This window comes from Phoxinus phoxinus (genome assembly GCF_949152265.1).
Source record: "Phoxinus phoxinus genome assembly, chromosome: 11".
Taxonomy (NCBI): domain Eukaryota; kingdom Metazoa; phylum Chordata; class Actinopteri; order Cypriniformes; family Leuciscidae; genus Phoxinus; species Phoxinus phoxinus.
The window spans coordinates 12,801,256-12,824,292 of NC_136886.1; the positions used below are offsets into that span (position 1 = coordinate 12,801,256).

The 23,037-nt window shown below is 43.1% G+C and overlaps 1 protein-coding gene across 2 annotated transcripts in view; it reads left to right on the top strand.

Moving 5' to 3' along the window:
• brinp3a.2 (bone morphogenetic protein/retinoic acid inducible neural-specific 3a, tandem duplicate 2) overlaps window positions 1-22,752 on the top strand; it is a 54,747-nt gene extending 31,995 nt beyond the window's left edge. Inside the window, exons 3-8 of one of the 2 annotated variants that reach the window (XM_079628865.1) lie at window positions 2,801-2,991; window positions 4,592-4,782; window positions 15,537-15,642; window positions 16,325-16,561; window positions 17,990-18,212; window positions 19,706-22,746. In XM_079628865.1, coding sequence (XP_079484991.1) covers window positions 2,801-2,991; window positions 4,592-4,782; window positions 15,537-15,642; window positions 16,325-16,561; window positions 17,990-18,212; window positions 19,706-20,822 — 2,065 coding nt within the window. In that variant the 3' untranslated portion in view covers window positions 20,823-22,746. Of the gene's footprint in view, window positions 1-2,800; window positions 2,992-4,591; window positions 4,783-15,536; window positions 15,643-16,324; window positions 16,562-17,989; window positions 18,213-19,705 lie in introns of both variants that reach the window. The other variant, XM_079628864.1, reaches the window with a different exon arrangement.
• Window positions 22,753-23,037: the final 285 nt, after the last annotated feature.

Below are 23,037 nucleotides of genomic sequence, written 5' to 3' on the forward strand. Positions count from 1 at the left end.
CAACATATGCATGTAGCAAACCTAGAGAGATTAAAAGTGGCAATATTATATTGGGGATAGCTTTTCCTCCTTCAAGCACAGCTTTGTTGCGTTGCTCGATTCAAATAATCCGTAATGACAGGTAGAAGATGAATTACCAGAAGTGCTTCTCCTACTTACAGTGGTGTGTAACACTGTCGTTCGGGTAATGAAAGTGCACCATCTCATCCCTTCTTCAATTTTCCACGTTCTTCTTGATTGAATTTGAAAGAATTTTAATGAGTTCTTTGTTGGAAATAGCTCTTTTTTTATTTGGGAGATTTCACTTTGTAGAATATTGGGGAAATGCCATGTCATAACATTCAAAGACGGGGTCCAAGTATACCACCTGCTTTCCTGAACCACTTCCACGGGATAATTTCCAGAGATGCTGATGTGCGCGCAGTCTAAGGCTATTCTCTCTCACAATCTTAATAATGTAAGTGGGGAAATCATTTTGAAATTGCTTGTAAAAGGTCATTTCATAAAATGCTATTTCTTTTCATGATGACAGCTGCCCTTATTTAAATTTTTCTCTTTTTTTGGTCCACTTCCTTCTGTATGAAATTCAAATCATCTTTTTAATACTTATCTTAAAGGCAGAGATAAAAGCTTATGACATAAGCCTCGAGTACTTTTTTGTTCTGCAACAAAAAGCTGAGAAACAAAGCACAGAATGCAGGGTCGGTTTCAGTCGCGGTGTGAAGAAGACTGATGATGACTACGGTCGTAATGAGTATTTCATATAGCACAGCAGAAGTCCCAAAGAGTGCTTCCTAGAGAAGCCTTTAAACTGCTCTCACACAAAGCCTTACCTGATAAGACAATCCAAGCTTATCGTGCTCAGCGGTGACGGGAAAGAGAATGACAGGGAGGATTTTCCGTCTTTACTTTCCTCTTTGTGGACACCTTTGAACTCTTGAAGGCTAGCTCATCACAGTTCCCAAAGAACTGTCCAGTTTAAAAAGTGGTTTATCATGGTGCCATGGGAAATTGAGAGAGATCATTCGAAATTCAAGCAAGCAGTCATCATCCCAATTGCCGGTATAGCACATGCCAAATGCAATATTACCATGTTTTACAGCAGCTGAGGGCGTAGCTTATGAAATTACCGACAATTATATTCTGACATAAATCCAACAACAGCTTCAGCCATACATTAATAATGTGTGTTTTTGTGACATCATTTTGACATAATTCTATCACTTTTGCCCCTTATGAATTGCAAAACAGCAGATGGAATTAAGGGCGTTTGCTGGAATGAATCAATCAAACATCTGGGTCGGGAGGCCTCTGTCATTACTCCTGATTTAATGTGATAGATCCCCTTTCAGAAGGCCACCCCAGCTCCATCCATCACCTGTGCATGAGGTTACTCACTATTTCTCAGCTAACTGAGAGGACAGGCTCTTATAGAAGAAAGGCGCATAGTGACTGGAGGGTGTTTTGAAATATACTGAGTGTGAGATTGTGCCAATGCCTTTTGAGGCATCTGCCTATTTTAGCGTATGCATAAGGACCGGGGGTTGAAAGAATTTATAGAGAGAAAAAGCTTGAATACTTAATTGCCTGTAACTGCATGAATTAAATTAGTTATTTTTGTATGCATTGTGAGTTGCTGCTGGTGAGACAAAGAAGAGCATTAGTCTTGACCTGTCGCTTAAGAAACAAAATAGTTTCTGTCAGGGCTAATTAAAAACAAGTTTTTTTTTAAATTGCTTCATCAGCTACTCATCTTGCAATAAATGGCACAAATGATTTTAGTATTTTGCTCTAGGCAAGATCCATTGGTCTACTAGGCTGTGTGTACGTCAAATACCGGTTCCAGTTTGTCAGCCCACATACCATTTTTCAAACAATTTATGTCTACTTTAAAAGGTGACTTGGCGCTCTAATGTATGTCTTTGCATTAATGTCTCACTATAAGATGTATAGCTACAGTTGAATTAAACAGTAAAAGTTTGTTTTCATTGTGAGCAGTTTGGATTGCATCAGTCGGCTTAAATGTGCTAAGAACTCATTTGGCATATACAATATAAAAAATAAATATGTATGTGCACAGAACAAGCTAAATGTTCTAAATACGAGCCAAGACTGCTGTATCCTTTCATACTTTCCATTAAAATGCATTTTAATCATATATTTCCCTAGACTTTGAACAAATTAATTTGATTCACTTTTAATATGTAGACATATGGATCAGCAGTTAATTTATGTCTGATTGACTACTCATAAAAATATCATTCATATAGATTTAGAAACATTTGTTTTTCACATGTATGATGTATTGAGTCAATTATATGTCATGTGGTGCTCTGGAGGAAACCTGGAAATGGCAAAAATTACAAAAATGCACGAGTCGCCAAAGCCTGGGGTATTGTTTGTTTGTCTTTTGCCTTGAACGATTTCAGAGCTTTGTGGCTGTATTTTTTCTTTTTCTTTTTTCATTTAACTTTTTTCTACTCCTCTTTTTTTATGAAAGGTATTGGTTGTCACCACAGGGCAGGCTTCTATGAGTTTTTCTGTCAGGGCAGATTTCTGTCACGAAGTGTTTATTGAGCGTAGCACCTGTCAGCTGCAGATTCGGAGGCAGCTCCCAACGCATGGTATTCACCCCCCAAATGAAACATGCTCTGAGAACCTGAGGCTAGAGATGCAGCTTGGCAGGGGCACTGGTTGCCCCGCAGGCCTCCTTCTATCATGCCCAAAACAGTCGAGAAATGTTAATGTAAACAGATCATTAGGGACAAAACTGTTTACTGTCTCTGTTTTTCTCATGCAGGGAATTTGGCCGATGGAAAGTGAATAACTTGGCTGTAGAGCGACGGGATTTCCTGAACTCCCCCTTGCCTCTCACCCCGGAGTTTATAAGGAACATTCGACTCCTGGGACGCAGACCCACTCCCCAGCTAATTACTGACAACCTGATCAAGAAATATGGGACCCATTTTCTACTGTCAGCTACTCTAGGAGGTAGACATTTTTTTTTTTTTGTGACACATCCTCCTGGTGGTTTAGCACTAAGGTCATTATACCTATGTAACGAGGGTCAGATGTTATGGGAAGAAGGAGGCGGGAACTGGCGAACATTTAACAATTTGAATATATAAAAAAATACAAAAATTAAGCCCCTTGTGGATGACTGTTGGCCACACAAAACAGAAACAAAACACAACATAAAATATGGCCTGTTCCTCTCTCGATCATCACGATCATCGCTCCTTCTTTTATGCTTCCGCTCCTCCGTGAGAGATACGAGACCGGTGTGTCGTGCAGGTGTCGCTCATCAGTGATCACGCCACCGACCTCGCGCCATTCTCTCACGGCCCTCGGCCTCGTCCTGCTCGCCACAAGCCACTTTGACCGAGCTTGAAAACCAACTGGTGTTTTCTTTTCTTTTTTTTCAAAAGAAACACTGATAGCTCTCATGCATATTTACATCTCAATTCCCACACTTATCAAGCCAAGGAAAATCACTTGTGACATGTTTTGCCTCCTACTGCCTCATAATGTATTACTTCTTCCACTGTGTGTTTGGAAGGGGGAGGCAGGTGTAAACAGAAGGCGTCTTGTCCAGAATAGGTTATCTTTCGGAAATCTGCACGCATTATTTCGCTCAGTTCTCAAACTCGCAAAGGCCTACGCTTACAAGTTGCTTCACGTAATGCAACAGTATTGGCTGTACACAACTGATGTGGCTTTCACTGCTCCGGAAAACAAGCAATATTGTGTAAGGTTAGAGCATGAAAATGGAGATGCAAGTCCTGGCTTTGCAGCAGAGATTTGTCTGGAATACAAACTGGCAAAGAGAATCACAGAGCATATACAGTATAACCATAACATCACACTGATCTGCTTTATCTAATAGGGCTGGGAACTGATACAGATTTCCTGATTTAATTCTGCTTTACAAGCTCTCAGTTCGATTTCGATCTATTTATAGAAGTTAAAATGTCCATTCTGCTTACATTATCTGCCAGTGCTGTGAATGATAAAACGCAGTGTTTCAGGCCGGTAACTCGTCTGTTTTTGTTCATTAAAACCAGCTAATAAGTCGTGTGTTTTGGGAATCAGGCTACGCTTGTTGTGCAAAGGTTTATGATTCACTAAAAATGTGTCAAAATTTCAACAATCAGAACATTTCTAGCCATTAATTTGTGGTACAAGGTCTTTTTTTATTGCTTTACAGTCAATACAAACTGTGAACTCACATTCCAAACTCAACCCGAGATAATTTATGATTTCCTTTGCCATGGTGCCGAAGATTCAACAACAGGAGGCTTCAATGCTGAAAAGCAGGGCTGGAAACATTGATACTTGATACACAGCCACCGAAAATAATTGTAAGAATGATCTTGGGATTTTAATAATCAACGTAATTAAATAATAAAGGATTGTTCAAATGAAGATCATGGTTAATCAGAAAATCATGATTTTTGCTTAGCCCTGCAATAATTAATGTCAATCAGCTTACATCAGAATCCATAATACATTCTGCAGGTGCACAAAATAAATAATTTCTTACTGTAAAACATTGTATATCGATAAGCACAGTCTCTTTCACTTTGTCTAGGAGAGGAGGCTCTGACTATATTTGTGGACAAGAGGAAGTTGAGTAAGAAAGCAGAGGCGAGTGACTACACAAGTAACAGCACGGCTGTGACTCTGGAGGCCCTGCACCAGCTGGCTGCCTCCTATTTCATAGACAGAGAGAGTACTCTGCGAAAACTGCATCACATCCAGATTGCCTCCACTGCCATCAAGGTATGTCATTAGTCAAGTCAGAGCCCACAGCTTCGTTCTTTCAACTCCTCAAGAATAATAATGTTCAGTGTAACAAAGTGCATTTTATTTCACAATCCCTGTTGCCATGATCCTGCTTTGAAAAGTGTCATATGCTATGAGTGGGTATCTAGAGATGTCCATTCACTGCTGAATATGACAGGTTCTGCGATGTGAGAAAGGAAAACTAGCTCTGGTTGTACATGTTATTCAAGAATGAGATTTATATATGGCCTACGATGCTGAGTATGGAGTTGCTGATGGCGTTTTTTCAGTGTTGCAGTAAATATGGCAACACTGACATTTGAAAGGGCTTTAGTTTTTAGTAAATTATCCAGCCAACTTACTAATGGATTGCCCAATAATCACATTGTCAAAGAGTTTTCACTGACTCTGTCTGTAATTCTCTATAACAAGACAGATGAGTAGTTTTAAGAGATTTTGGTCATCAGTCTTGACAAAACGTCTGGTTACTTGGTTACTGCATTTTGTTTTTGCATAGCAGTATTTTGCCTAATTTTACTGTATTATATTGTATTATTATATTGTATTGTATTATTACTGTATGCAACTTTTTATATTACAAATGTGAATTTACATCTCGCTATTCTGGCTTTATTTTTCCGAATTGCGAGATATAGTCAGAATTGCGAGATGGAAACTTTTTGACATCTTTTCTCAGAATTGTGAGATATAGGCTAAACTCCAAGTTATAAAGTCCAACTCAGAGGGAAAAAAAATACTTTATATCATGCAATTCTGACTTTATATCTCCTAATTGCATGTTATAAAGTCAGAATTCTGACTTTATATCACGCAATTCTGACTTTATAACTCCCAATTCTGACTTAATCACTCGCTTTTGCGACTTAATATCATCTAATTCGATATTTAAACTCACAAATGTGAAAACAAATTAAGAATTGTGAGATAAAAAGTCTCAGTTACCTTTTTTATTTTGTGGCGGAAACAAGCTTACATAGAATTATGATACAGAAACAATGATGGATTTGTATCTTCTATAACCAGCTCTAGATGGTCACTGAAGTCTCAATAGTTATAACCAGAATGCCAGATATACTTCAGTGACCATCTAGAGAGCTAGTTATAGAAGGTGCAAAATTCCATCATTGTTTCTGTATCATGATACAGTAAAAAAAAAAAAAATTATGCATTTTAAAATTAAATTAAAAAAACATGCATTTTAGTCTGGGACTTGTCTGTGAAACCAGGGGTAAGTGTACTGAAAAAGAAAGTAACAAATGAAAAGATAAAGAAAAATTTACGAAAATTATTTTTTTTCCTAAAGTATTACAGGAAAGGGCTCATCAATAAGTGAACATAAAACAAAATAACTTTAATAATTTGCCCGTTTTTAATATCATTTTCTTTATTACGTCTTGATATCATGTTTGCCATATACCATGCCTTACTTTCTTAATATGTATATTTATATTCTCACAGGTCAGCACAAACTAATTTTAACACCCAAAGAAAGCTTTATGCTTCATATTTGTCATATTTAATGATTCATCCAATGCACTACTTGCAATTGCTGTTACACTTTTGCTGACAGCCATTAAAATTGGTCACACAAAGCTCTACAAATCCCCCAAACAGACATTTACTCTATCACAGCAGGGCACAGTTTGACACATATATTCCAGACCACACTTTGATGATCCCCCCCCCCATCCCATTATATACAACATCGCTTTCCCTCGGCACACAACTGCTGCAGTGCTTAGACGGTTTTATTACAGTTGGGAGGGCAGATCTCAGGTGTCAAGGCTATGTTTGTCTATTGCTGGTGAGAAAAGCAAAAGAGCTCTGTGAGTGACGGAAGCAGCCTGCCAGGCAGGACGGTGAAGCTCCAACCGTGCAAGAGAATGAATCGCAGAAGCAGCAGGGGCCTCTGACACACGCATCATTTCCACAGGGCGTTGACCCATGTCTACATTTCACGGGACAGACTGAGGCGAACGTTCCTCCATATGAATTCCAGATTAAACAGTGCTGGAGTACAGAATGAGGTTTCTAGCTCCCCCCACTGGGCACCGTGGTGGGGAAATTTTTGATATTTCCTTTCATTGGAAAAGCCTATTAGTGTGGCGGTATGCTGGGACTCTGAGAGGAAAACACAGGAGCGAAGCGCTTTGCAAAGTTAGGCTTTATCCCACCTTTGTGGTTCTGCTCAGGTTGTTTGTCTAATGCGTGAAATCTCGAGCCATTCTGCAATCGGCGGGGATCATTTTGCTCATGATTTGACAATTTCTTCATACCAGATCAGCTCTATGCCATGCCAGAATTGAATTTACAGCTGCAATACCTTCTGAAACACACACCGCATCAGACTTGTAACCGCAGGGAGACACAAACTCTTTTGCAGAGAATTAACTGTTGTATTCTGTTATAAGTAAACATTTTTGAAGCAAAACCATCCATCCCATGAAACGTCTCGGTTACGGATGTAACCCTCGTTCCCTGAGTAGGGAACGGAGACGTTACGTCGAAATGACGACGAATGGGGTTCGCTTAGAAGCCTATCATCTTCGAACAGTAATAAAACGAGCCAATGGCAAGCAAATGCCATGGGTCTGCTGAATTTGCATAGCGTAACTCCGCCCCACAGTGTGGGTATATAAGGAAGTGAGCCGGCAACATGCAGATATGTTTCTTCGCTGAAGGAGCCAAGCTGAACTCAGGCTGTTCCAGCGGTACAGCGGAAGTGGCAGGAAGACGTAACGTCTCCGTTCCCTACTCAGGGAACGAGGGTTACATCCGTAACCGAGACGTTCCCTTTCGTAGTCACTTCGAGTTACGTCGAAATGACGACGAATGGGGTTCCCAGTCCAATCACGCCACCTCGGCTGTCTTCCAGTGCCCTGCGTAAGTCTGAGCTCCCTGTCGTGAGACTAGCACGGACGAAGGACTCCTACTTAACACAGGAATACCAAGGTACACTGGGAAGCATATCACAGTGGAATATGCAATCAGTGCCCGCCCGAAGGGGGGGGGGACTTAAGAAAACACATATGACCCGGAGGGGGGTGCATACGGAGAACACTGGGGTGTCCAGCCCGTAGGGTGGAATATTTCAACCCCAGGGGTGGCAGACTGGCTTGCCAAGGGAAAGACACATGCTCGAAGGAGGCTTACAGTGGAAATACACACGTGGGGGTCACCCAGCGGGGGAACCATGCACATGGTGGCACCTAGCCAACGCGAAAGCTGCCGGAGGCATAACTCTGGCGTTGACGTCAACAGCGCTGGAGGAACTCAGGGCTTATCAGGCTCACCTGAGGAGAATATCGCACGTATCCAGTCCGTGGAGTGGAATGGCGAGCAAGCGAAGACACCTGAGCGGGTCCTAGCACCGGCTGGTTGAAGCGAGTACTCGGGAGGACACTGGCTCCACTCGGAGATTATAGAATCTGGCGAATGTGTTGGGTGTCGCCCAGCCTGCAGCTCTGCAGATGTCTGTTAGCGAGGCGCCATGCGCTAGAGCCCAAGAGGAGGCCACACTCCGGGTGGAGTGGGCCGTCACACCAAGGGGGCACGGTCGACCTTGCTGCTGGTAAGCCAAAGCAATGGCGTCCACTATCCAGTGAGACAACCTTTGCTTGGAGAGAGCCTTTCCCTTCAGCTTCCCACCAAAACAGACAAAGAGCTGGTCTGAGGTCCTGAACACTGCGTTCTGTCTACGTAAGCACGGAGGGCGCGTACTGGACAGAGCAATGCCAAGGCTGGGTCTGCCTCCTCCAGGGGCAGCGCTTGCAGGTTCACCACCTGGCGGTGGGAACCTTGGGCACATATCCAGACCGGGGTCTCAGGATCACGTGAGAGAAGGCCGGCCCGAATTCCAGGCACGCTTCGTCTACAGAAAATGCGTGCAGGTCCCCTACCCTCTTGATGGAGGCCAATGCAACCAGGAGCGCTGTCTTGATTGACAGGAACTTAAGCTCCACTGATTGCAGAGGCTCAAAGGGAGCACTCTGCAGGGCAGTTAGAACCACTGAGAGGTCCCAAGAGGGAACGAGAGGAGGGCGAGGAGGATGTAGTCTCCTCGCTCCTCTCAGGAACCTGATGACCAGGTCGTGCTTTCCCACGGACTTACCTTCGACTGCGTCGTGATGTGCGGCGGTAGCGGCAACATACACTTTCAGGGTGGAGGGAGACAGCTTTCGCTCCAACCCATCCTGCAGGAAGGAAAGCACGACACCGATCGGGCATGATCTGGGGTCTTCTGAGTGAGAAGAGCACCAAGAGACGAAGAGGTTCCACTTCGACGCGTAGGCATGCCTAGTGGACGACGCTCTAGCGGAAGTGATGGTAGCCACCACCGCTGGTGGTAGGGTACTCAAACCTGCCTCGTCCCGTCCAGGAGCCACACGTGGAGGTTCCAGAGATCGGGACGAGGGTGCCAAAGGGTGCCCCGTCCCTGAGAAAGGAGGTCCTTCCTCAGAGGAATTGGCCAGGGAGGAGCTGTCGCGAGGAGTACAAGTTCGGAGAACCAGGTTCGGGTGGGCCAGTGCGGCGCAACCAATATGACCTGCTCCTCGTCCTCCCTGATCTTGCACAGGGTCTGTGCAAGAAGGCTCACTGGGGAAACGCATACTTGCGGAGGCCCCGGGGCCAGCTGAGCGCCAGAGCGTCCGTGCCGAGCGTGCCCTCGGTCAGGGAGTAAAACTGGGCGCAGTGGGACGAGTCGTGGGAGGCAAACAGGTCTACCTGTGCGTCCCCGAACTGATCCCAAATCAGCTGGACCGCCTGGGGATGGAGTCTCCATTCTCTCGGAAGAGGCTGAAGCCGTGAGAGCTCGTAGGCTGCACAGTTCAGGTCTCCCGGAATAAAAATGGCTCGAAGCGACCTCAGATGCTTCTGACTCCATATGAGGAGGTGGCGGGCGAGTTGCGACATACGGCGGGAGCGTAGACCACCTTGTCGGTTGATGTACGCTACTGTCGCGGTATTGTCTGATGGGACTAGTACGTGCTGGTTCTTGAGCAGCGCCCGGAAGCGGTGCAGAGCGAGACGTACTGCCAGCAACTCGAGGCAATTGACATGCCATAGGCGGTGGGGTCCTGTCCAGGAGCCCGCGGCAGCATGTCCATTGCACATGGCGCCCCAGCCCGTGGAGGAGGCATCCGTTGAGACAACAACATGCCTGGAAACTCGTTCTAAGGGCACTCCGGCCCGAGAAAGCTGAGATTCGTCCACGGGGTGAAGGTCTGATGGCAGGTCGGAGTAACTGGTACTCGGAACGTGCCCTGACGCCATGCCCACCTCGGGACTCGATCGCAAAGCCAGTGCTGAAGCGGTCTCATATGAAGCAATCCGAGCGGCGTTGCCGCGGCTGCAGATGCCATATGCCCCAGGAGCCTCTGAAAAAGTTTCAGTGGAACCGCACTCTTGCCCTCAAATTGTCTCAGGCAAGTCGGCAGTGACTGCGCGCGCTCGCTCGTAAGCTGCGCGCACATGGCGACCGAGTCGAATTTCCTACCGAGAAAAGAGATCCTCTGCACGGGGCAAAGTTTGCTCTTCTCCCAGTTGACCCGAAGGCCCAGACGGGCTAGGTGCCGGAGCACTAGGTCCCTGTGTTCGCAACCCTGGTCCGAGAGTGAGCTAGGATTAGCCAGTCATCGAGATAATTCAGGATGCGAACCCTGTGCTGCCGTAGCGGCACAAGGGCTGCCTCGACGACCTTCGTGAAGACGCGAGGAGACAGGGCCAACCCGAATGGGAGAACTGCGTACTGGTATGCCTGCCCCTCGAAAGCAAACCGCAAGAACGGTCTGTGTCGAGAAAAAATGGAGACATAAAGTAGGCGTCCTTCAGGTCGATCGCTGCAAACCAATCCTGTGGCTGCACACATTCGAAAATGCGCTTGGCCATGAGCCTCTTGAACGGAAGCCTGTGAAGGGAACGGTTCAAGACGCGCAGATCCAGGATTGGCCGTAACCCACCGGATTTCCTGGGGACAATGAAGTAGGGGCTGTAGAAGCCGGACCTCATTGCGGCTGGAGGGACAGTCTCGATCGCACCCTTCGCCAGCAGGGTGGCGACCTCCACTCTCATGACAGGGGCATTGCCACCGACCATAGTGAAGCGGACTCCCCTGAAGCGGGGAGGAGACCGTGCGAACTGAATCGCATAGCCGAGCCTGATGGTTCGCGCGAGCCAGCGGGACAGGGGGGAAGCTCTAACCAGGCTCCCACGGACTGTGCCAGCGGGGTCATGCGAACGACAGACGTCCCCCCGGGGGTGCAGCGAAGCGGAATGACCGGCCCAGACGTGGGTGGCATAGCGGCCCGGTGTGGGGGCACGGTCATTAGCCGCGTCCTGCCAGAGGAGGCCAGGGAAGGACCAGCGTTCCACAGGGGCGTGCTCTGGCAGGGGTCTGGCGACAGAGGGGGACGAGAGTGGCGAGGCCCGTGAGCGTGCGCACTGTCATCCGAGAACTCTGTGACAGAGGAGGGCGAGAGTGGCGGGACCCGAGGGTGGCGCGCACTGTCGTCCGAGAACTCTGTGTGCTCAGAGATGGGAGAGACAGTTCTTTGGAAAAAGAGGTTTTCCCCCGGCCCTCCACCGGGGGAAGGAGTGGCCCTGCAACCACCTCCTAGAAAGAACTGCAACCCATCTCTGAGCTGCCCGTAACGGGAGCACCGCATTGCTGCGGGGCTGGTACGGGCTGGGGCGCCTTCCTGCGACTACCTCCATGGCACGGCCTGGGTGAAGGGTGCTGCTAGGGCCGGCAGGGAGTGTCGCAGGAGGGCGCCCTCGGCGGCGAGCGGAATGAGGCAGCTGAGCCGGCGGCTGAGCAGCTGGCCGCGGGATCAGAGCCTCAGTCCGCTCTGGGCAGCCGAGAACTCTGGGCAGAGTCCTCGACTGCGCCGCCGAGGAGGCCAGTCTGGGATATGGGGAGTTGAGGAAGCGGCTTCGCTCAGCCTCGCCCATATCAACCAGACTAAGCCAGTTTTTGTCTCTGGACCACATATGTGGACATCACCTGACCCAGGGAGCGTGTGGTCACCTTCGTCGCCCGTAGAGCGAGGTCGGTGGCGGCACGCAGCTCTTGCAAGAGCCCTGGTACAGCCCTACCCTCGTGCATTAGCAATGAGCACCCCTGGCCTGGTAGACCTGAAGGATGGGCATAGCATGCAGTGAGGTGGCAGCCAGCCCCGCAGCTCTATAGATCTCTGCCACCGGAGTAGACAAAAACCTACATGCTTTGGGGTGGGTGGGTGCTTAGGGCCGCCACGCCAGTGGAGGCGCTGTGGGGACACAGTTGTGTTGCCACAGAACACTCCATAGGGGGAACCCCAGTGTACCCACTGGCCGCGACCTCATCGAGGGCAGAGAAGGCGGAAGAGGCCGCTGAGTAATCTCATGACCTCTTCATGCACGTCCAGGAAGAAAGGAATTGGGGGCGGGCCGACGTGTGCCGGTGCGTCCCCAAAAACCGATCATCAGCTTTAAGCACTTGGGACATGGCGGAGGGTTCCACACAAGCCCAAATGCTCGCGACTGCCCGGGGAAGCATGGCAGAGTTCTGGTTCAGACTCGGGCAATGCTGGCACACCCGGAGGAGGCAGCACAGCCGAGTCTTCTCCAGCGTACTCACGCCCACCTTGTGATGCGGCGATAGACAAGATTTCATCTGCCGGGGCATCGAATGAAATGCTGGACCAGCCCGCGACCTCTGGCCGGGACTGGTCAGCGATCTCATCCGGATACCACACGGGTTGCAATGTGAAGAGGAGTGTGTGGACCGAGGATAGATCGTCGGGTTGGTTCCACACAGCAGCCTCTGATCACCCTGGCCACCAGCCGAAGTATTCCCTCTTGCGGAGAGAATAGATCGGGGTGTGGATGAGGGGACTCTCTCTCGAGGAGGTCATCGAGTCTCGATCGTTACATTGCGATGGTCATGTCCCCGCAATGAGAACATGACGCATCCACGAACGCTGTCTGTGCGTTTGCCCAAACACATCAGACAGCGTCCGTGCCCATCAGCTGATTTAATCTGTGTATCGCACCCAGAAACACACGGGCGAACCGTCTTTAAAAAGACGCGCCGCGTGCAGCTCTTTTAGAGAGATAAAACTCAAACAGCAGTGCTGAAGCGCCCAGGGAGAGACACACGACTGGCAGACCACTGCGCAGATCGGCAGGCAATATGAAGCTCGCTGGAATTCGCCGTCACACCAACACTTCTGAAGAGTAGCTCGTCTCGAAGAGTGAAGAGAGATGATCTCAGAATGGCTTGTGGAGTGAAGAATGCTCTTGGCTCCGAAAGCGAAAACATATCTGCATGTTGCCGGCTCACTTCCTTATATACCCACACTGTGGGGCGGAGTTACGCTATGCAAATTCAGCAGACCCATGGCATTTGCTTGCCATTGGCTCGTTTTATTACTGTTCGAAGATGATAGGCTTCTAAGCGAACCCCATTCGTCGTCATTTCGACGTAACTCGAAGTGACTACGAAAGGGAACAGGAATTCTGGCTAATGTTCTGGCGAGGTGCTCTCAATGTAATGAACAAACATTCTTCCAGTAACGGTAATAGAATGTTCGTTCACAGTCTGGTCTTTAATAATGTTCTCAAAACGTCAACATAAAAACATAATACCTTCATGGAACGTTTTACTTGGACATTCCTCTAACTCAACGTTTTCATAACCAAGAATAAACGTTTTAAAACATTTAAAAAATTGGACGTTTTAAAAGTTCAGAGAACTTTTTCAGAAATTACGTTTTCATAACTTAATGTGAATGTTTGCTAAATGTTCTCAGCGCATATTTTGTTATCTGGGATGCTACTCTCAGCTGACATGCCCCATTCTGTCCAGTTCATTGAGACTGTTTTTGTGTTTGAACAGCATCATTCAGTCAGGTGGTCTCTTCCTCTGTCAGTGAGCAGTTCATAACCAAAGTAAACTGCATAGAGGACCAAACTTTTGCCGCAGGTCAAAAACCCTAGCTGTGCGAGACCATCCATTGAAAATCTGGATATGTTGTCTTGTCTAGTGGCGTTTTCAAAAAGAACTGCTGAAGCTGTGGTATTTGTCCATCTGGGAAATTGGGGGAAAAAAATAACAGACCCTATAAGCAAAACTTGGTAGCTTATACCTCCTGTCAGAATATTGTTTAAAGTCTATTGAGATATTTGATTGATCCTTAATAGCTGCTCGCTATGCCGCGTGAGAATCAACAGCAGACTGTTGATGTTTCACATTAAGCCAGAACAGCAGAGGATCGCGCAAGTCCAGGTGGCCTATAATTTGCCATTACAAGGTATTTTGTGACATGCAAAATACTTGCTTTGAATAACAGATGTTATCTGTAAAGGAAATCTAATATCATGCTCCAGTTGTTCATCAATCAGTACTCCTTTACCATATGGCACATCATATGGTGCATTAAATAATAAAGCATATAGATGTATCATCTGATTGTATCAGGTATGGTCATTGTAAAAAAATAAATAAATTGCTGCTGAGCTAAGCTTAGTGCTTTATTGCAGTTCAAGCTTTTATTCAAGCAATGGATTTAAGCCATATATTAGTAGAGTACTTGTCTATATATATATATATATATATATATATATATATATATATATATATATATATATATTGTTTTTATCTTATGCATCTTTATTTATTGTTAATTAATTCGTTATTTTCAAGATTCTTAAAAAAAATTGATTATTATAAAAACAAATTAACAATTCAAGAGACTTTACTGTCACTATTAATCAATTTACTGTATCCCTGCTGTGTAAATATATTTTATTATATATTAACAAAATAAATCTTACCGACCCCAGACTTTTGAACAGCAGTGAAAGAGTACGTAAGGTTGTACAACCCTGTGCGACATTAAAGGTCAAGATTGTGTCAGAAAAAAACCTTACCCCAAAAATCGAACGCCCATATAGTGCAAATCTGCTTGCTGCAGAGCTCCCTGTTACCAACGCTGGACTCTTCAGTGGGTTTGTGATGGAGTGGCAGAAGACAACCTTGTCTTACCTTGTCTAACTGTCAGCCTGGAAAAGATATCGTCTGACAGGCTGAATCGAAAGAGATCACTGAATTGATGAAGGTTCACTGGCACCATAAGAGAGAAAAGTGTGAATCAATTATGCGTGCTTCTGCGTGTCATGAAGAGAGAAGGATGACTAGAAAAGAGAAGGAAAAAAATCGAGTGTGATCTCTTATTGCAAATGCGGATAATAGTGGGGCTAGCTTGCAGAAAAGGTCAATTGAGATGCCTGAGTCAATAGGGCCACACAGAGTCTGACCATTATTAAGTACCCTCAGCTAAGGTTAGATAATGTTCTGCATTGTAGAGAGAAATGGACTTCTGTTTTCTGTGTGGGTGTGAAAGGATCTCTGAACAGGGAAGCTAATCAATTAAACATTTCATAACGGAAAGGGAAAGAAAAAAAAACATTGCACAACAGCTTGCTTGGCTCTCTCAATAAGATGAGAAGAACAGTAAGTGATTATCTGTGAGAGGACCACCACTGCATGTGCATTATCACCATGTCTGAGAAAAGTGAGTCAGCAAGCACAGGAAGTTCTTATAATGCATCTGTTCACAGCCAGGCTGCTTTATATCCCTTTTAACAAGGAACACAGGGGAAAGGAGTTTATTCTGCATGTAAAATACCATGGTACAGTAACCGTATGATGAAACTGATAATTCTGTGGTCTAAATTTTGTTTCCCAGGTAACTGAAACAAGAACTGGCCCTCTCGGCTGCAGTAACTATGACAACCTTGATTCTGTCAGTTCTGTGCTGGTTCAGAGTCCCGAGAACAAAGTCCATTTGCAAGGTATAAAATAATTTGTTCAAATCTAGTGTTTTAAGTTTTGATACTGTGTGTGAGAGACATTTTTTTTTAGATTGTGAAACACAAAAGCCTCTTTCCAAAAGCTAGGGAGCTCCTGTAAAATTACTGCTCTTGACAGGACAAATCCTAATGTAAGATACCTGATTTTGCTCATAACTCCATTTTGACATTGTGTAGTGTATGCATATGTCAGGCTGGGAGGCAGCTCACTAGGTTTTGGAAAAGAGACAAAATCTGTGTAATGGCAAAAGTACTTGTTAAGAGGTTTTGGCATGTGCCACATTTCAGGCACCGCGGCACACATCCAAGTTTATCATGCACACTTCCGTTCAAAAGTTTTAGATCGGTAAGATTTGTTTTAGGTCTTTAAAGAAGTCTCTTCTGCTCACCAATTTAAAATATTCAAATAGAAAACATTTATTTTAAATTGTACAAATATTTCACAATATTACTGTTTTTGCTGTATTTTGGATCAAATAAATGCAGCCTTTGGTGAGCCGAAGAGACTTCTTTTAAAAAAACATAAATAAATCTTATAGATTTAAACCTTCTAAAAAGGTAGTGTATCTGTGCACTAGGTGACCACATGACCCTCTTTATCAAACCACCTAACTCAGGTGACCCAGTATTCTCATAACAATCTTTCTTTTCTTTCTATCTGAAGGCTTGCAGGTCATTTTGCCAGATTATCTCAGAGACACTTTCGTCCAAGCAGCTCTTAGTTACATTGCCTGCAATGGAGAGGGAACATTTGTCTGCCGAGACAATGATTGCTGGTGCAAGTGTGACCCCAAGTTCCCAGAGTGCAACTGCCCCTACATGGATATTCAGGCCATGGAGGAAAGCCTTTTGCGAATCTCTGAATCATGGGCTCTTACCTACAAAGAGTTTGAAGATTCAGGTAAGAGATTAAATTCAATCATATTTCAATTGAATACTTGAACTTTTTATTGAGTTTAATTGGTCCTCATGAAGAAATATCTTTAAAAGAAATGTCTGTTTTAAAAATGTTTTGCAAACGTTCCCATTAAGTTATGAAAGCGTTATTTCTAAATGTTCCCTGAACTTTCAAAACGCTCAGTTTTTTAAATGTTTTAAAACTTTTTTTTGTTTTGTTTATACAACCATTAACATTACATTTGATAATTTTGCAAACAATATCGGAACATTACTTTTAAACGTTCCCTGAACATTCGGACACATGTAGTAGCATTTAAAAAAAGTTTGATGAACATCCAACTAAAACTTTTCAGGAAAAAAAAAAAAAAAGATACATATTGTTTTTGTGCTTACGTTTTGAGAACATTATTATTATAGACCAGATGACTTTGAGGGAACATTCTATTAACGTTATTCAGCAAGGATGCAATAAATTGATCAAAAATGACAGTAAAGACATTTATTAAGTTACAAAAGAATAATTTTGTTCATAACTGAGAGAACCTTGCCAAAATATTAGTCAAATTTCTGAGAACATTCCCCAGTCTTTGACCTAAAGCAATACATTTGTATTAATTGTAGCATATTATAGCATATTTTGAAATGTTATTATTTAATTATAATAATTTGTTATAGTAGTTCATATAATTATGTAATTTACTCCTGTTCAATCATTGCTGATCATTAATTACTTAACTAACTTAACTGGTACTTTCAATAAAGTGTAATTTCTATGTACTATAGGCCAGACTGATGAAACATGAACAACTTTAAGTGAATCCTGACATTCGCCACACAATGCCCTTCAGAGACCACGTTAGATTAGAAAAAAGATCCTGCTCAACATATTGCCTTACAGTATGTTGAGCAGGATTAATCACCCATAAAATGCTTTATTGCCCATCCAGCATCTTTCATCAAGCGTATGAATGAGAGCACTTAGCATAATGTTTAGGTACTGTATTACTGCCTGTCGAGGTCAACCCACAGTGACCATTAATGCTTGAGCAAAATTAAAACGCATGGATTTTTTTTTATTTCACACTCTCATCTTTTTACCGACTTCCCAAAATATCCCCGAGTTCAATTACTTTCAAAGTTGATGTTATTAAAGCTATCAGGAAGGGCCAGGTATGCATGCTTTCTCAAGTATCATAGATGTGTCCTTCTGTTAGGGGCATCAAAGGCATTCAGCATTCTGCCCCATCAGCTAAAATAAAAAGCTTTGAAGGAACTGCTCGAAAAAATGTCTCTTCAGTGAAACGATTCCTTCTTATTGTCAAGCAGAGTGAAGTATAAAGGCAGCGCATCCAGACATTTACCCATTGTTCAGTCAAGTTTACATGACAACTCTCCTATATCTGAATAGAACTTTTCCTTTCTTCAACAGATGAATTCAAAACATTTCTGATGAGGCTGCCGCAGAATTTCTTCCTCAACTCCTCAATGATCCAGCATTTGTGGTCGCTGGATGGTGTGTTTCAGCGGCGCTATGAGCAGCTGGAAAGCAGCATGAAAAGTATCTTCAAGCGAGCCCAACGAGTGGTTTACAAGCTCTTCAGCCTCAGCAAGAGGTGCCAAAAGCAGCCCCACATCAACTTACCGCGTGAAAGGTGAACACAACAGACTCATTATCTCCTCATTGTTGTGATGATAAATACACTGATACTTAATTCCGAAATGGAATAATGTCCCCATTTACTGCATCAAGAGAGGAACGTCTTCACATAGTGTTTATCATCATTACTTGTGTTCTTGAGTGGCCCGCATTTCAGACTCCATGGGTTGCAGAGAGGAATGTTTGTCAGCGTGCTTCAGAGTGAAAAGAAGCACAAGTGTTCCTGTCTCTTTTCTGTTTACCCACGATCAATAAGACTTAGAGCTGGTATAGTGGTTCTCAACTGGTTTTGCTTCAGAGGCTACATTGGATACTTCACACCAACATAGTTTAAACAATATGTAATCTAGATTGCATTTGCATTTGCCTAATTTGTCTTTGGATGTACAGCTTCTGACATCAACAAAAGATATAGGAAGTGTTTTCTCCTCCCTTTTAAAACATTTACAATCATAATTATTGTGCTATCCTAACTATACACAGTTATGGTTGATAAAAAAAATGTTAAAGAGATAGTCCACCTTAAAATGAAAATGTTATTATAATTTACTCACCCTGGTGTTGTTCTAATGTTATATGTCCTTTTTGTCTTTTATGGCCCAGAAAAGGATTTTAATTTGTATTTTTTTATTACAAATTTTTTATTCATATTGCGTTTTTGTTCAGATTTCTCACAACTTATGTGTTTTTTTCTGGGCGACACGGAGTGAACTGCGGCACTAATAGAGTCTCACGAATGTGCATGTCGTGCAGCCATGCAGAGAAGACCAAACCCATAAAAGGTCAAAAGTTTTGTTAAATATACATACAAATTTCGGTTTGTTTTTCACAAAACCCTATGGTATATCCCCAAAATAATTGGAATATACAATTATTTAAAATAAAAGTGTAATGCTTGTATTGACTTTTTTTAATTCTCCCTTTGTGGTCCATAAAATAAATAAGGGCATACACACATTAGAACACCAGGGTGAGTAAATGATGACTTCATTTTCATTTTAGGGTGAACCTAATCACAAAAACGTCTAACAGTAAAACTATTTACATATTTAATACCCAAACCAATTAATCACATGAATTATTGTATCATTTAAATTATTAATTCAAATTATTTTATCATTATTGCATCATTGCCACCCATTTTTTGAACCCACCAGTTGAGAACCTGCGGTCTTCTAAAATTTTAGACTTTCAAATTCCTTTGGCATCAGAACATTTACAGGTTTGCAAACATAAAACATGAAGCAATTGTGAGATGCTAAGTAACATTTTTGCCAAATTGGCACCTTTATTCAAAGGAACAGTATAAGCCTGTACTTGTCTTTCTTTGTAGAAAAAGTTTTATTTGTGTGGAACAGAATTATGTTTGTGCTAGTTTTAATCTTGCCATCTGATGCTGTACCGGTTTCGGATGCATGGCAATTTAATCTCAACAATCAGCGTTTAGGCAGACTAACTGATTGTTATATGATCTTTTCTAAAATATAGGCCACAGTCGTATTGGCTGAACTACTTCCAGTCTTTACTATACTGCTCTGAGAACAACCAGCTAGGCTCCTTCTCAGAAGAGCTGCACACCTGCATTTGTGCATATGAACACAGTTCCTGCCAGGTACCTACACCATGCTCTGTGGGTGAAGGTCCCGCTTGCGCTGCTTGTGCTAGCGACAACCATACTCGCTGCGGCAGTTGCAATGTCGGCTACATGTTAAGTCAAGGGTCCTGTCGACCAATGGTGGCGGATTCCACAGAGAACTACCTGGGCTTTGAGACTGATCTTCAAGATCTGGAGCTACGCTATCTCCTACAGAGAGCCGATCGACGCTTAGAGGTCCATGCTATCTTCATCAGCAATGACATGCGTCTGAATAGCTGGTTCGATCCTTCATGGAGGAAGAGGATGCTGCTCACGCTAAAGAGTAACAAATACAAATCCAACCTAGTCCATATGCTCTTAGGCATCTCCATGCAAATTTGCCTTACTAAAAACAGCACTCTGGAACCTGCGCTCACTCTCTTCATCAATCCCTTCGGAGGGAGCCATTCAGAGAGCTGGTTAATTCCTGTGAACGAGAACAATTTTCCAGACTGGAAGTCTGCTAAGCTGGACCTTCCGCTAGAGTGCTTTAACTGGACCTTGACTTTGGGCAACAAGTGGAAGACCTTCTTTGAGACGATCCACATTTACCTGAGGAGCCGCATCAAAACTCCAGGCGCCGGGATTAATGAGAGCGTTTACCTGGAGCCTTTGGAAATGGCCGACCCTACAAGAAATCTGGGGTATATGAAGATCAACAGCATTCAAGTGTTCGGTTACAGTATGCATTTTGACCCGGAAGCAATCCGGGACTTGATCCTGCAGCTGGACTACCCGTACACGCAGGGCTCGCAGGACTCGGCCTTGCTCCAGCTGCTGGAGATCCGAGACCGGGTCAATCGACTATCCCCACCAGGCCAGCAACCTCTGGACCTGTTCGCCTGCTTATTACGCCACCGTCTCAAACTGACAGCTAATGAAGTGGTCCGGATTCACGCCTCACTCCAGTCCTTTAATTCCCGTCTCCCCAATTCTCTGGATTATGAGACCACTAAACTCTGTAGCTAACGGCTAAAGCATTATAGCAGAAAGCAATAGAACAACTGTAAAAATGCAGAGTAGACTGTTAAAGTCAAAGCTGCAATGACTCTCAGTGCTAGAGACACTTTTGGACAATGACAAAAGTTTTTTGTGACGTTCACTAGTAGATCATCTGGCTCAAAAGAACAGACTCATTTTTATTGTATAGTACACTGAGGTCAAAGGTGAGGTTTGAAAAATATATGGAGTGTTTGTTTGTAATTTTTATATGTTTTTTTCTTTCTTTCTTTTGCTTCAGTGACAGTGCACTTTCCTTGGAAAGAATACAGTGATGTCAGTCAATTTTGTAGATAAATTGTTATTAAAACATCATGGTTGTAATGGAGTAATGGTTGCATTATTTATCAGCATATTTTTATTGCTATGTGACAGTTTAGTTTATTGGAAAATGAAACGCATTTTATATTTGCAATTGAGTGCACTTAATGAGAAATGAAATACATTGAACATGATATACAACTTTGATAAAATAATAATGAAACAGATTTATTAATATAATTATGCTTGTTAGATCCATGTCTCATCTCTCATTGGAAGAGAGAATGTAGTTTTCTTTTAGTCTACTCTAAGCGTTACAGCGTGTGCATTTTTTAAAAATTCACTATAGAACAATGTCCAGTAAATTAGCAGTACATAGGAGTTTTTTTTATGTTGATTTTATTAGATGTTATTTTATTGATATGCTCCCCCCCCTACATTATATGTCCCATGTGAACCACATTGGCATGTTACTCGTTTATAAGTTGACCTAGAACATTTTTTTCAAAAAGTTCAATAAAAGAAAGGCGCTGTGTCCGAAATCGAATACTCCCCTACTATATAGTATGCAAAAAACAATATGACAATAGAGTATGTACATAATATTCTAAAAACAGTAGGTGAAAAGTACACAAATGTCCTACTGCTTCCACCAATATTCTGCAGTAAACATTCGATGGATTTGAGGCTAATGGAGAGGATTTATGAATTTCAGCGAAGCGACGCAACTGATGCTTGTAGGTCACGTGACAGCAACATGCCAGATGTAGTATATCTGAAATACTACATACTCCCATATTCATACTATAGGCCTATAGAATAGTTCACAACTATAGAACGGTCACAAAGCAAATTCAAATGTAGTACTCAGACAGTATCCGATTTCGGACCCAGTGAAGGTATAGGTACTGAACATGCATTTTTTTGTTGTTGTTTTTACTTGTTTTAGTTTGGGTCATTTTTAAAGGCATTGTTCAAAAATATAAAGGGGTCTGTGAATATAATATTGGTCAAATTTGAATGGAACCACATATATGCAATGTTTGGGGCTGTATGTTTTTATTCACATTCTAACTAAACCTTGTTTATTTTCACAATTTGGAATTCAGGGTTTGTATTCGTCTAAGTCAGTTTTCAGTATTTTTAATTCATATATTTTCATATCTTTCATAGTTGAAAATTGGCTTATATTTACCATACTTTGTTACATCAGAACTTTTATCAAAGCAGTTTCTCTGAACCATAATATATATATAGTATATGATTACAAATGAGCCTTACATTGGAATGTAACAGTGATGCCAAAATGGGGCAAAGATTGTGGAATCCAGTGTGCCTTTGTGAATACACAGTATACAGTTTTGCTTTACTTATTTTGTGCACCTCAGAATATAATGCATATTTTATTTGCTGTTGTCAGGAAATGAAAATGAATGTGTTTTTTTCTTCGGTTCAGCTATTTCTCACTTTATCTTGCATTACAGTACATTAATTTAGACAATGTGAATGCTAATTAGTTAGAATCAACACATGATGACAGATTACGTTAATGCCAACAAAAAAGTGTCAATCACCTCTTCATAATCTGTGTTTGCACCTTTTACCTAGAATTAGCACAATAAATAAAATGAGCCTTACCTAACTCACTTAGCTACATCATTTTTCAAAGTTTACATAGTATTGTGAAGGATAATAAAGAAAATGTTTCAAGAACAACAACAGATAAATTTCAGACAAAGAAAAGTTTTACATACAGTATGTAGAAAATCTGAGATTTACACTGTTTGCATAATGTAAAGGTCAAAGGATTGCACGCCAAAGGATATTGTATGTGTTGTTTGGAAAGATCTTAAATGCATAATGAGATCTTAGAGGCACTCTGCAAAACCCAAAAGAGTAGATGATCTACAGTTGTGATTCCAGA